The 14,494-nt window shown below is 39.0% G+C and overlaps 2 protein-coding genes across 2 annotated transcripts; one reads left to right on the top strand and one right to left on the bottom strand.

The window, feature by feature from the left end:
- The first annotated feature begins 1,975 nt into the window (after positions 1-1,975).
- On the top strand, positions 1,976-4,500 carry szl (sizzled). Its single transcript, XM_085357620.1, has 4 exons — positions 1,976-3,314; positions 3,416-3,582; positions 3,718-3,810; positions 3,920-4,500. The coding sequence occupies exons 1-4, from the start codon at positions 3,034-3,036 to the stop codon at positions 4,228-4,230; spliced, it is 852 nt and encodes a 283-aa protein (XP_085213746.1). The 5' UTR covers positions 1,976-3,033; the 3' UTR covers positions 4,231-4,500.
- Positions 4,501-7,119: 2,619 nt separating this feature from the next.
- dbx2 (developing brain homeobox 2) lies at positions 7,120-10,828 on the bottom strand. The gene is made up of 4 exons (XM_085357619.1): positions 10,552-10,828; positions 9,611-9,694; positions 7,534-7,718; positions 7,120-7,305 (listed from the first exon to the last, which is right to left on the bottom strand). The coding sequence occupies exons 1-4, from the start codon at positions 10,826-10,828 to the stop codon at positions 7,120-7,122; spliced, it is 732 nt and encodes a 243-aa protein (XP_085213745.1).
- Positions 10,829-14,494: the final 3,666 nt, after the last annotated feature.

Genomic DNA, 14,494 nt, shown 5'->3' with positions numbered 1-14,494 from the left:
TGTGCGGTTAGAACTACTAGCTAAAATTTGTAGATAAGTAGGTAATAATCAATAAATAGTTAACTTAAAGTATTCTTGTTTTTATTGTACTTATATAGATATGTATATATTAGATGTACTGTAAATACCATGTATTTTTGTACCACTATTATTTTTGCACCATGACACCAAGACAAATTCCTCATGTGGGTAGAAACTTCGAAATAAACATAATTCTGAGCTAAATATGATACATTTACCTAATGAGGGACAATAAATTATATTTCTATAAGCTGCAAGCTGAAAATTTGTATTTTATGCATTTAAACAGGGAAATTCATTGAAAAACTAAAAATTCTGCGTATAAATATATATGCGTAGCTTACTCGATTTTAGGTATTTAGTGTAAGAATCACTTTAACTTAAATGAAAATGGTAACAGGTAATGATGGACTGTTTAAGTCCATATGACAGCCCTGAACTTAAAAGTTGATCGCTTGGTCGTACAGATCCTCTGCTCAATGTCTATGAAAGCCAGATGGTGCAGAATATGTAGGAAAATGGCTAAAGCTACTCTTAATTGTTGGCTTTAAGGGATAATTGTCCAAGCTAGACCGTCTACTGTATTAAGACAGAGCTGCTCAGGTATTAGGATCACTACACTATCACCTTTTCACTGAGGTAGGGGCAGGCAACACATTACCAAGACAGACACTGTGTCTACAAGGCATCCATTAGGCTCAACAATAGATCCCTGCTGGGCACTCAGCAGGGGGAGCTTGTTAAATGTGTTGACCTATTCTCCCAAATTAGTCTTGAACTATTGTTGCTCAGTTAGTCCCCATCTTACTGACTGTACTCGTCTACCCAAGCTCTGGAACCAGTCTCCGCTCATCAGATTGTAAAAGTTGACTAAGCTGTTGCTCATTGGAGGGCTTGCAACCATGGAGGGCTCAATGGTGCATTGTCCTCACAGCAGACAGCGTTGACACACACAAATGTGGTCAGTCAGAAAGCACTTTACTTTGTCATCTCTGATCACCAGCCACAGGAGGCTGGTTAGGATAGAGCCTTCTTGTTTGTAAGAGAAAGTCTTAGTGGCATCAGCCTCAGATACAGATCTAAACCTAGAGACAGACGACATCAAAACAAACATGACGATGCTGTAATGGAGTTCTGTTGTATTGACAAATGAGTGTCTTTATCTATGGTTGACAAATAAAGATGAGACCTTTGGTCTGTTGAATGGGTTTTTGGGATGCACTTTAGGCATAATTCTCACTGACGGTGAATGCTATACATTGCTGCGTTATTAAATTATTTATTGTTATTATTTTGTTAAAAAAAAAAAACTTAAAAAGGGTATTCTTTGACATATTTTCTCAGGATATTTTTCCCACCTCAAATGTACATAGGAAATTTATGGACATGTTACTAGAGAAAGAAGAATTGAAATGGTCTAAATTCTCTAAACTGATCTGGAATATGTCATTATGTCACTGCATTGGTTAATGAAACAGGAATTTTCTCAGCTTCTATTCCATGAAATGGATAAATTAAAGAGTTTACATCTGGATCTGAGGTTGGGTTATTGGTAGATCAAAGCCAGGTGTGCCAGAGGAGACACTGGTTTGCTAATGACAACTGGAGGCTCTTCAGATGAGTCTCCAATTAGGAAGCAGGAACACATGAAAGAGGCTTGCCGTATAAGGGAGACAGCCTGACTGTCTACAAAACCTCATTTATTTATTTTTAAATAGAACTTTCAGAGATGCAAAACAACTTCATACACAAACTGCATTCCAAAAACGCTGGGATGCTGTGTAAACAGAAACAGAATGCAATGATTGTTATATATTAGAAACCCATATTTTATTAATGTTAGAACACAGAAATATTGTGGAACAGTTCCTTAACATAAATTTGTTAAGGACTGGTGAATATCTAATGAATCGTCTAAATAAAATTGTTTGAAAATTACGCAAATCTGGAGAAATCTCTGTGCGCAAGGCTGAAAATCATTGGAAATGTCAGGCCGAAGGTCATTTAAAATGGACCGAAGCGAACTGGAAAAATGTTCCACGGTTAGATGAATAGAAATTTGAAATTATTTTTGCAAAACATAGACTCCACATTCTCTACACTAAAGAGGAGACAGACCATCCAACTTATCACCACTCAGTTCAAAAGCCTGCACAAGTGAAAGCACATCATTAATACTTAAATGCACATACAACCTTTAAAACAGCATCCTGACAAAACAATTTTCACTCTTTAGCAAGACTATCCTAAACCTGTAACTGCAGCTATTACAACGTGGCTTTGTATAGTTGAAGAGTCTGTGCACTGAAATGGCCTAAATGCCATCCAGACCTTACACCAACTAAAACCATTCGGAGCATCATAAAATGAAAAATAGGAAAAGAAGACCCGGGACTGCTGAGCAGCTGAGATTTTATAACAAGCAAAAATGGGACAACACTCCCAAAAATCCAGCAGCTGCTCTCCTCAGATCTCAGACATTTACAGACTATTGTTTAAAAAAACAGTAATGCTACACAGTCGTAAACGTGACCCTGTCACAACATGTCACACCCTGTGTGTGTGAAATGTTGCTGCCATCAAATTCAAAATGACCTTTTTTCCCCCTGAATACTGAAACTTTCCTTTTTTCTTTCTCATGAACATTTTTGTGCCCTGTAGACCTATAAAAGCGAATGCAGGAGACCGTGTGACTTAACTGAGTGGTGAAAGTTGGGGCTGGGATTCCCCAGTGTTTCCCCCTCCCCGCCCCCCTATTCCACACACCATCTGCTTACTGCCACCCCCCCCTGTCGTCTGCGGTCATCACAAAACAAGTCGTTATCTCCAAAGACACGTCTCTGCATCTTTGATTGGTGGTTGATAACAGACCTACAGACTCATGGGGCTGGCTGACCTTGCTGTATATATATCATGCCATTTCAGCAGAGACTGGCAACAAGAAAGCTGGTTTAAAGCTCTCCCTGTTTATCCTTGTGTCCTCTCCTGGTTTGGCTTTCTGATCCTGACATTATGGCTGTTTTCTTCACTGTGGCTCTTATGACTATGGCTTGTCCTTTACTGGCATTTGACATGGGTCAGTCTACTCGTTGTGTTGCCATTCCCCACAAGATGCATGTCTGCAAAGATGTTGGATACTCAGAGATGCGTTTGCCAAACTTTTTGGGCCACAGTAGCCTGGAAAGCGAGGTGGTGCCACATTCAGAGGATTGGAGGCCGCTGTTGCAGACAGGCTGCCACCCTCAAGCACAAGCCTTCCTCTGCTCCCTCATTGCCCCTGTTTGTCTTGACACGTAAGTAGATTTTCTGTGTTGAGCTTTGCTTTCTTTTTATTCTTTCCTTTAATAATCATGACCGTTGTTCACTGTGTAACATCTTGTTGCTATTTGTTCAGTTTCATCCAGCCCTGCCGTAGTCTGTGTGTGGCAGTGAGGGAAAGCTGTGCCCCAGTGCTTGCCTGCCAAGGACACTCATGGCCTGATGTTCTTGACTGTGACCGTTTCCCTGCTGAGGAAGACATGTGTCTTTCTCACCATGGAAAACCTGGCATCTTTTCTAAAGGTAAAGACTACATGTTCATTATTAAGGATTATAATGTTTAATTCCACTGGAATAATAGAAAACCAGTTCCTTACTCTTTCAGGTTGTTTTATGATTACCACAGTTATTTTAAATAATGTTTGATTTTTATCGCAGGGTTGCCTAAATCTGCCTGTCAAAACTGTCCTTATGTGGAAGAGGCTCCTGAATCAAAAACAATCTTGGATTCTTTCTGCAGCCATGATTTTGGTACGTTCAAAAAATCTCTCAAAAAGCTGCGGTATAGTCACATCTGTTTGTTTTTGTCACAACTTCCGATTTTCCTGGTGTTTATTATTATTCATTTTTTCCTTTACAGCTGTTACTGCCAAACTCCACCGTCTTCGCCTACCCACAGGAGAGCCAGAATTTGAAATTGAGGGGCGGGTCGAGTTTATCCGTCAGGGTCCTCTGTTGCCTTATGACACCCAGCATCTGCTCCAGCAGTGGCTCCTTATCAACGTTAGATGTGCCCGTGCCCTTGTGCGTCCTGGGAGGTCACAGCTTTATGTGCTGACTGGTTCTGTGCAGCATGATGGGACCCTTTCTCTGACTCGTGTCTTCCCTTGGCACAGAAAAGATGCAAACATTGCAGTGGCATTTCGAAAATGGAAGCACCACAGATGTTGAAGGGACATGGACCAAAACAGGAGCTTGAAATCTGTGTTTTGAGGCACAGATGGAGCTCAGTGGCACTGGGTTTTAAGAAGCATTTGTAAAAGAGGGTAATTGTTATGAGAACAGACTCTGACTCAAGCAATTTGCTCATCTGAGCAGGTCGCCGTCTCATTTCATCTTTGTTAGTGCTTTTGTTAGCACACTGAATTAAGACGCACTGAAACCTGTACATAGTATTATACATATAAATTTATAGTAGATTATATTTTCTGTTAAAAGCTGTATTTATGATGTTCCGTGTGTTGTTTGGAATAAATGACAATAAAATAGTCGTCCTATGAAACCACATATTTGTGAGGTTTCTTTCCCTCATGCTTATGCTCAAAAGCCTTGCTTTAGCCTAGTATGTTTATCTCTTTATTACAACAGTTATTTAGTTATTGCTCTTACAAGAGAGAACTAATAAAAATCAGAAATAAAAACCACTTAACACTTATGTCACCACAAGGTGGCACACTAATGCCACTTGTTCTGAAACATTGCATAATACAATGTAAAACTAACACCTAGCATGCAGTAATGGTTACAAATTGGATTGCCTATAAATTGTTCTGCATAAGATGCCAAACTGTTTTAAATGTCTTGATCACTATGTTCACAGCGTGAGGCCCATTCTGTGTAATGCTAACGAGAAGATCAATCACTCCCTTTACATTTGAATAGTCTTGTTTTCACAGCTCGTCCAAACAGACATAGTTCATGAACAATGGATGTGTTTGGTACTTTTGAAAAATCTCCTTTTGGGTTTTATGTTGTCTTGGAGTTTAAAATAAATGCTAAATATTTGACTGTTTTGGTGAAAGCCAATTCAGCCTCGGGAATAGCTGTGAAGTAAAATCATCAGCATTCCATATAATACACAATGTGTCACATGTCTGATGTGATGAAGGTTACTTTGATAATGGTCATTTATTTAAAATCATTTATGTGAACTGAAAATGAATAGGAGACAAGCGCAACAAATTAAAATCTTTTATTTATCCCCAATAATAATGTTCTTTATTTGAAATGTCTGAGTAAGTCTAGTGTCTGTAATACTTTTTCCCGTGTGGGTACATTGGCTAAGTTGCTAAATAAGCAAATTGTATGACATGAAAATATCATTTTTATCCACTACAAACAAATTTGTGTTTGTGGAATTTAAGAATGGTGTTTTTTTTTTTCTTTCTAATTGTTCATGCCTGAATTTTCAATGCGTGGCAACGCGCTGGTCCCGATGGACAGGCGGGATTCCATGTTCCCTTCCATTCAGATCTCTCTATTTCATAGAGTCACACAACAGTCTTCAAGAATGCATGGCATCTCACAGACCTGCATGCTAAATTTGTGGGGTTTTTTCATGCTTAACAATGATCATCAATCATTACCCATTAGCCTTTATCTGTCATTCATTTATCATCATCAACCACCCTCATTTGAGTTGCCATTAAAACAAAACTATAATTGTGTAGTTTGTTTCCCCGTGTTCACAAAACAAAAATATTATTTCTTTCTTAACCAACAGAAAGTTCCACACATGGTAACCAAACACCACGTGACCAAGAGAATACTCAAAGACTGAAAGTGAGTTCATGATGTTGTTAATGATAAAGACATATGGTTAAGATAAGTAATGTCACTCAATCATAGTAGCAAGACATTTTTTTGGTATGGTGACTGGAGTGATGTTTTAAAGCAACAAGTTATTTAAGCTTTTCTTTCACATGCAACAACAACAACTGACAGGGTTGATTCTGACGTTATCTGTGGGTCTGGAATGAGCTCCTGTCACAACTACTGGAGCATGTAACGGGATCACAATCAGGATCAACTAGTACAGCTTCAACAAGGGTCTAGGGCTCACTGATACAGTGCATTTTAATGATTCACACTGCAGTTGAAAATGTTTCACTTTGTGTTCACTGCAAATCTCAGACGATTTTTTATGTTTGCAGGAATGAAGTATAAAATATAATTATGGCAAATTATGAAATATATATTTTGCGTCTTCTTAATACTCAAAAGTTCACTTTTAGTCCATATATAAATCCATCATACAATGCATTCTTTGAAAGAATTTGTTTTTTCCCTTTTATTCTTTTCAGCACATATTCGAAACATGGGTTACATCTCTGCATAGAGTTTAGTTGTTCTTCAGACTTTTTCTGGCTATAAACAAGGAGGATTCGACCATCATAACCTGCTGCTTCTGCAGAGACTCCAATAAAGTCAAAAATCATCTCTGCAGCCTGAAATGCACTCAGCTGGACTGTGATCACGATAGCGCGTGATCTATATACAATTCTGTTTTAAACAACAATTCATTATGGTTTTTGATACCTTCATTGTAATTATGCTCTTCCATTAACAAGATTATATTTAAGAGCAATGAATAATATATAGTAGGGTGATCACTAAGCACAAACAATGTCTAAAACAGGAGTTATCGAAATGCTTTATTTACAGTTGGACAAAAATATTTACAAAATATAGAAAGTGAAACATGAGTTCCAATGGACTTGGATTACAAACAAAGCATAAGTGTAGAGCTTATGAAAATGTGAAATATAAAACAGCCTAATATGGAAGTGCAGTAAATGAAGTGAATCATTCCGGCCTTTAATGGACTCCAATTACAGTCTCTCCTGGAAATACTTGTCAGGGTAATAGCCATGAAACTGCTTACTGAAGCCAGTGCACTGCAATGTGATTGACCAAGCAGCTGAACCAAATTGCATTTATCATGCCAAGAAACGTGCCATACACAGACAATGTTTCATCCATATATTTTTAGAACCATCAGAGTATTGTAGTCTTTTTATTTTGTAGATGTAAAGTTTGCCCTCCATACATTATGACCTCTCATGTGTCTTTGGCACTCTTTTGCTTTGATGATCTCTCTGTTTTTGCATTAGTGTAATTCTGTGGTTCTTCTTCCTGACCAAGACCGCGGGCCATGAGCTCATCCATTGGGGAACGAATGTTATGAACCTCCTTCTCTTTACAGTTTCGCCACTTCATGCGCCGGTTCTGGAACCAAATCTTTACCTAAAGCAGTGCGACAGTGTAAAGGTTTTAGTTCAGTTTGTGAAGTCCTTCATTATAATTATGTTAGCTTCTCATTTTAAGTTGTAAATGCAGTTTAGAGATCTTGGTCACTGTGTGGAATTTAGGTTTGATCTTTAAGGTGAGCTGTTACAGCTGTCACTTTCCCCTGCACCCTTTTGTAAGGCAGGATCACATATTCGAAACATGAGCTCATTTGAATTCGATTACCTGTGACTCCTTAAGGCTGAGATTAGCTGCCAGTTTGTTCCTGTCTGTCTTGCTAATGTACTTCTGTCTTCGAAAGGTCCTCTCCAGCTCTTTCCTTTGTTCTTCAGAGAACACAGCTCTCCTAAGGATCCCTCTACGTGAGTTTGGACTTGCATTAGCAGACCACATCTGAATGTTTGCTCCCTCTGAAAGTGAATTAGAGGAACAATAACATGTCAGTTTATTGACATCAGTTTCAAGTACTAGACATATTCAATGGGCTATTTATTAGAGCAATAAAAATCAATGGTGGGTGGTTCATCTCTGCAAGGTAGGTTGTAACACATACTGTATCAGTTTAAACAAAAAGTGTAGATTCATGAAAAAACATCTTGGAGAAGGTAAGTAGCAGACAGTGGAACACCAAGGTAGTGTCTTATAAACGGAAACAGGTTATTCAAGCTTTGGATAAAATCGGATCTTCTCCACATTTATAATATATCCACTTACTGTTTCACATTTCCTACTTTTTCAAACCCAGTTGTCTTTGTCACACTTACTTTATCGCACATTCTTGAATCCTCTTTCTATTTGTCCAATTTAACAAACTGAGGGTGACTAAATGAGAATAGAAAACCATTTCAACCTGGAAAAAGGAGATTTGGTGACCTGAGAGGGCCAATACCACGCTGCTTCACTCACAGGTGCACACACAACAAAAGTCAAGTGAAACAATTTATCTGATCTATTCAACATTGCCTTTTTAATCTGTACGACAAATCTGCACATAGACCACCTCTAGAGAGCACAAAACTGGTTTGGACATGCTTTTCACTTCTCTATTGGCATTCAATAGCTTTTACTTAAATAGCTGATTACCAGGTCATTCCTGGGCAACGTGTGTCTACTCTAGTGGGCCAACTATAGAGCCATATGGGACACCAACAATAGAGCTGTTCAATGGAAATGCCATTACTCGATGGTTCAGTGGCCCAACACTAAATCTTTTCTCTTGCAAGTTTGAAGCCAGTTTGTATGTGAAGATGAGCTCAAATAAGTCTATAAAAGTCACTTTCATTGAATGCTTTATGTCCTAGTCAAGAGGTCTTCAATGGGCAGGAATGAGAGTTGAAGGACAGGAGAAAGACGGGGGGTCGGCGAACCAAGCCCTGTAGCCACACAATGGGTGGGGGATGTTACTTGTCCAGCCCTCTTCTATTGAAAAATGGGAGACTTTTTTGTGCTTAGTGGAGTTCATTGCTGGAGTGAAAAATTGCAGCGAGGTCGCGTGTGGATGGTGGAGTGAAAGTGGCAATTGGTCATGGCTAGAGTTGGCATTGTTTCGTTGCCGGGCACTGTGGGAAAGTGTCAACCTACTAAGGGGACCCCAGGGACTTGTGGGATGACGGCTTTCTGATTTGTGCTATTTTGCACGACTCTTGACAGGCATCACAGGGTGCAGAAACTAATAACTTCCAATTAATGAGGGGAAATGACCAAATATCAGAACTGCCTGACTTATTTCAGTCTTTTAAATGATGATGAAGAATTAGTACTCTTCACAAATCCTAAATTAGATACTTTGAACCATGCTTTAAAAAATGTAAATTTTCCTTCAGTGGAAGCAGTAATAGCTTTTGTAACTGTTGCCTCATTTTATTCACCTTGAAAGTTTTATTTCAAACTCTTTGTGTTGCCACCCAAACTTGTTAATGTGCTGAGGGAGTAAAGCTTTGAAACATTTGGCCTTACTCAGCAGTAAGAATCACCCACACCTGGTAATTATTATCTTAATATAGCAGAAGACAAGATGTTTATTAGTGCTGCATATTTGCACTATTAAATGTGTATTTGCATGTACAAAAAAAGGTGCGTGTCTGTGTAGGGGGGCCTCTGGGACTCTTAAAAGCCTTGCAGCCCACCCCTCTTTCCCTTTCCTAAACAACCGTGAATGCTTATGAATAGAGCTGTGCAGAACTGAACGGAGAATTAGCTCTTTGGCATTGCATCGGTAATTAGCTGTGGAGAGCATGGGAGACCCTGCTGCTAATGCTTAGAGAGTAGCTGAGGCATTGCTGATGAGGCATAAAACACTCACTGGAGAAGACAGGAGGGGGGCTGGACCCACCGCAGCATGCCAACAGATACTGCGGGCTCGGCAGGAAAACACTGCTCAGCACATCTGCAAACACAGGGACAGTCAGATAGGGTAATGCGATTGCCAGGTGTGATATCTGTGATCCCCAAAAGCACTTACCTGAATCACTAAGCTCATATTTCTGAAGGCCTACAAAACTGAGTCTCAGATTGTATTTAAACATTAACGGTTTTAAAATAAACTGGCATTTGTGCGAATTATGATTTAACATTTTCAACGATTTTTAGAAGTCAGATTTTGTAGAAACTAAGTAAATAGTAAAATTGATGCATTTACTTACATCTTTGCTTACCAGTTGTATGTTGACTAAGCTGTTATCAGTCACTAGTTTTCTGTCTTTTAACTGACATTTATTTGCAAATCTGCATAGAATTTAGAGACTGTTCTGTTAAATATTTAGACTACATGTAATGACATTTTTTAGCATTTACAAATTGATGTTAAAAAACTATTACTTTTTTTTTTTTTTTTACAAAATGTTGTTATTACTCAGAAATAAGTGATTATTATTTCTTTCATGCAAGGGTATAAATCTGTTAATTATCTGTTCATTTTTTCATGTCTTGGACTCACACATGACACTATTAGCAAAGATGGATATACTTACCTACTTTCATGTTTTATAAAACCTCTAAGCAGCATCAAAAGTAGCAGTATTACATTATTAATTGAACAATGTTTTTCCTCTACATATCTGGGTTTGATAGATGGTGCAAGACCGGGGGGAAAAAATTAGTGTGATTTGAATGTAAAGTTGTAGCTTTACATTCATAAAAAAAAAAAAAAAAAACTACATTACATTACAATCAAATTAAAACATACAAGGAAAAACAGTTTACATTTTGTTTAAAGGTTCACTTGCATAAAATCAATCTCTTTACCAGAACGTGGCAGATGTGGCCCTCCTAAGTCTTTCACTGGCCGAAGACTTTGGGTCCGACTTTCCAAGGCTCCGTCCTCAGGGCCCCAGGTTCTCCTTGGGCATTCACACGCTGCTCGTCTCAGGTGTCCACTCGTTGTCCATTTTGAAGCGGCTGAAGGTGTCTGAGACTGCAGCAGATTGTCGATAAGAAAACTCTTTCCTGAGCTCCCATATCCCGGTACAGCAGGAGGACAGCCAGCCATATTCTTCCTGGTACAGCTCTGAACTGAGACCATCCTGATCACACAGTGACCTGAACACTAGAGTTTCCTCTTCAGCAGTCACAGCCCAGTGACACTAAATTCTCCTTTAATCCCTTTTTGAGTGACTAGGCCAACTTCATTAAACTCTGAAAAAACAACCACAAAAAAAACCAAAAAAACCCCAAAAGTTGTCTGCTCTTCCTCCTTCGGGCCTGCACTATGCTACAGGACTGTGTCACGATTGGCCGAGGGGCTCTAATGTGCTTCTCAATTCAGATAAGGCTGGGGCCTTTCTGGAGTGGCAGAAGGTGGGTCTGGCTCATTCATTATGTCAACTAGCCTATTAAATGATCGACACCAGAGACAATGAAGTGCTGGCCAAAGTTTAGCATGCACCAAACACTCTTCTGCAGTAGTAAATAGTTCTCTCCTTTCTCCAGCCTCCTTCGGAGCTCTATTGTGCACCATGCAAGCACCTCCGTCGTTCATTTGTGCTCTGTAAGAGTTGTTTTCATTGCTGAAGGTTTAAAAAGAACATCTTGCGTTTTTCTGGAATATCAGTTGGCAAATTAATCCGATTGTAATGTTTTTGCCTCACTTATAAGCAAATTTCAGTTGGGTCATAAAAAGAAAGTGTCCAGTTGTTTTTCTAAATCACTTGCACAAGACACCTTGCACTGTTTACAAGATAACTGGGCTTATTTAAGCATGCAGTTTAATTTCTTAATAAATAATGGAAAAACCCTTAATTTTTTTAGTTAAAATAAACCTTTTGAGTGAAATTTACAATTTTTCATCGTATTTTTCTTCCCTCTGGTTGCAACTGATATTAGTTGCAATTTAGGGTATTTTTTTCTGTAACATATTATATGAAATAAACAGTGCAATGAGCAACATTTGTTTATATTAGAAGACAAACCCTCAGAACTATGACTTGTTCAGTTTTGGTAATTGTTGCAGAACTCTATTTGTCAGCTTTAAAAATTTTACATGTACAAATGATTTTACAGAGATCCATAAAGCTCCTCAGGCAGAAAAATCAAGCACTTAAATATTCAGTTTTCACTATATGGATTGTATGTGTTGCATATTAGTGTGTTGCAGCTTCGAGATATAGGTGGCCACCCAAATACACACGTGTGTTAGTGTTTTGGCATAAACACATCCAATAAGAGGCTTGTGTAACCTTTCACACTGCAGCTAATGATCCTCAACATTGTCATAGAAAGTCCAACAAGAGGGGCGACAGACCCGTAGTTTAGGCACAGTAAACAGGCATATCCACACTCATCTGGGAGCGTGTTTGTGTGTTTGTGGGGCTGACTGGGAGCGCCAGGCTGCGCGTGTAGATGCCTCATGCTGAGCATGGAAATTGGCCCAGACAGCTCAGGCTATTGTGTGATGGCCAGGGAGCCAAAGGTTGCTTGTAATCAAATTTGAGGTTTTATTCCTCAGGCTGGTGGAGAACGCATAGTGCTCTGTCACATGATGAGTGTTAGCGCGTCTGCGTGCACTTTCCACTGTTGTTAAGCGAGTTCATGTTAACATGCTTCACATAGACCAGTGGCTGTGATAGCCCCCTGAAGCTTTTTGTTCGCCAGAGAGTCATTTGTTTACATGACAGAGAGAAAGCAGGAGGGAAGCCTTGTTTAGTGCTATTTTTAACTGTTTTTGTTTCTTAAATAGCTTATTGTGTATCAAGGCATGTTTTATGTGATAACACTGAGGACTTTCACCGAGTCACGTTCTCTGTTCTTAAATTAGCATTTGAGCAAAAAATGTCAGTGTAGTAAGTTTAAAAGAGGTCAGAAACATGATGACACTCGTCAAAGCATTATGCGTGTCTATTAACTTTGTATATTTCTCTGTGTTCAGTGACTTTTTTTTTAGGTAGAACAAATCTCATCCAACTTTGTGCACATTTTAAAAGGCATCAGTAAGCACGTATCATTATTAAAATTCACCACTGTGTAATTAGCCAGATTCCAATAGAGCTCTCCAGGAGAGGGAGGTATAATTAGGCTTTTCTTGACGGGTAGGTCTTAGAAACACCCTGAAGCAAGTTCATGTGAATTTATTTGATGCCCATCTCTTTTTAGAACTGGAGGGAAAAAACAGGGCTCCCTTCATTCAGATTCCTCACAATGGGTCTGTTGAAAACTAGCACTCTGCAGACCGACTGAGATCCCTTTTCTCTCTTTTTTAACCCCACTAAAGCTCTTAAAAAGATACTGGCCCATTGCACACGCAATTGATATTCCACCACTCGAACTTAATATCGTGAATGGAGGGCCAGGTTCTATGAATCAGGAGGACAATGCGCTTAGTTTAGCAGCAAACTGGCACTTTGTGTGCAGTGTCTATGCCCCAGAACAGGAAGTTTCTAATGTGAGCCTCTCAATTGTGTGCCTATAGAGTTCTAATGAGCTTCTGTATGCTGAGTGAATGGCTGCGGGCCATTCACCATGAGGGCCCAATGAGCCAGCTCACTGCACATGTTCACAATAGGATCCTGGGGGAATGGGAGTGGCTTTGTGGAGCAACTGCTCTGCATGGACAGTCTATAAAGGCTTCAACATACCTAAGACCACATTTTCATTAAGAGTACGGCACATTAAGCTGATTGCAATGAAAAGCTTTTGTTTTTATCTCCACTTTAAAGCTTTGCATGTAGGACACATGAGTCTCTATTATCAAAAGAGAGCGCTGAAAAAAAAGTAATGAGAGTGAATAAATGTATTAAATGAAATAAAGTGCCACTATGGTGTCTTATTGTGTACCTTTCACAAAACAACGTCATGCCTGTCGGATCATATTTGTGGAGCTGTGTGGCACTTAGGCATGAGAAAAACACATAATTTTCAGAATAAAAGGCTGTCAAAGCTGTGATCGAACTTTTCTGAGTTTTCAACGTGTACATATTGCTAATAAAAGGGCAACAATGTAGCCCCATTAATATAGATTTAAAATTATTTTTTCCCTTTACCATCTGAGGTTAGATATGAAATATCTATATATAATTTAATGTAAGTGATTTTGACTCATAATTTGTAATATTCAAATATAGTGTGCAAAAATGTTTTATTAAGCAGTCAGTTTCTACAGAAAATAATAGGGCCCTTAATACAGGGTGACTCTGCTCACAGAGATCTGGTAGTACATAGTTTGTCTTGCTCATTTTTGTCATTTATCTTGATTTATGTCTCATCCCTGAACTCACTGCACTCATAAGCCACTTAAATCCTGCTAGTACCAGGTTTGGCTAACTGCCTTAATTATTTGTGGCATGGATTCAAACCGGTGCTGCAAACATTCCTTAGAGCTTTTGGTCTATATTCACATGCTAGCATCATACAATTGTTCCATCAGCTGCACATAAATGATGCAGATCCTGTTTTTACCACATCCCAAAGGTGCTCTATTAGATTGAGATCTGGTGACTGTGGAAGTGAGCAAAGTGAACTCACCGTCATGTTCAAGAAATCAGTCTGAGCTCATTTGAGCTTTGTGACTTCCCTCTGATGACAGAAACACAGTGGTTAGATTGTGATGGCTAGATCGTCAACCATACTCAAGTAGGCTGTTGGTTTAAATAATATCTGTTGTAATTAGTCTAAGTAGTTGTGTGCTAAGAAAATATCGTCCACACCATGACATCATAAGTCAGGACACAAGTCGCCATGTGACTGGTTAATTAGG

Source organism: Diplotaxodon limnothrissa, linkage group LG7 (assembly GCF_057381915.1).
Source record: "Diplotaxodon limnothrissa isolate DT_005_m linkage group LG7, D_limnothrissa_male_GT1.1, whole genome shotgun sequence".
NCBI lineage: Eukaryota > Metazoa > Chordata > Actinopteri > Cichliformes > Cichlidae > Diplotaxodon > Diplotaxodon limnothrissa.
Note: the sequence above shows the minus strand (reverse complement) of the source record. Positions and strands in the feature narration are given on the sequence as shown.

Excerpts from the sequence above, each read along its gene's own strand:
- szl (XM_085357620.1), top strand. The coding sequence starts at position 3,034 with ATGGCTGTTTTCTTCACTGTGGCTCTTATGACTATGGCTTGTCCTTTA. Across the intron at positions 3,315-3,415 it reads GCCCCTGTTTGTCTTGACAC|TTTCATCCAGCCCTGCCGTA; the intron begins GTAAGTAGATTT and ends CTATTTGTTCAG. Across the intron at positions 3,583-3,717 it reads ACCTGGCATCTTTTCTAAAG|GGTTGCCTAAATCTGCCTGT; the intron begins GTAAAGACTACA and ends TTTTTATCGCAG.
- dbx2 (XM_085357619.1), bottom strand. The coding sequence starts at position 10,828 with ATGGTCTCAGTTCAGAGCTGTACCAGGAAGAATATGGCTGGCTGTCCT. Across the intron at positions 9,695-10,551 it reads GCCACATCTGCCACGTTCTG|ATGTGCTGAGCAGTGTTTTC; the intron begins GTAAAGAGATTG and ends CTGTGTTTGCAG. Across the intron at positions 7,719-9,610 it reads CCCCCCTCCTGTCTTCTCCA|AGGGAGCAAACATTCAGATG; the intron begins GTGAGTGTTTTA and ends ATTCACTTTCAG.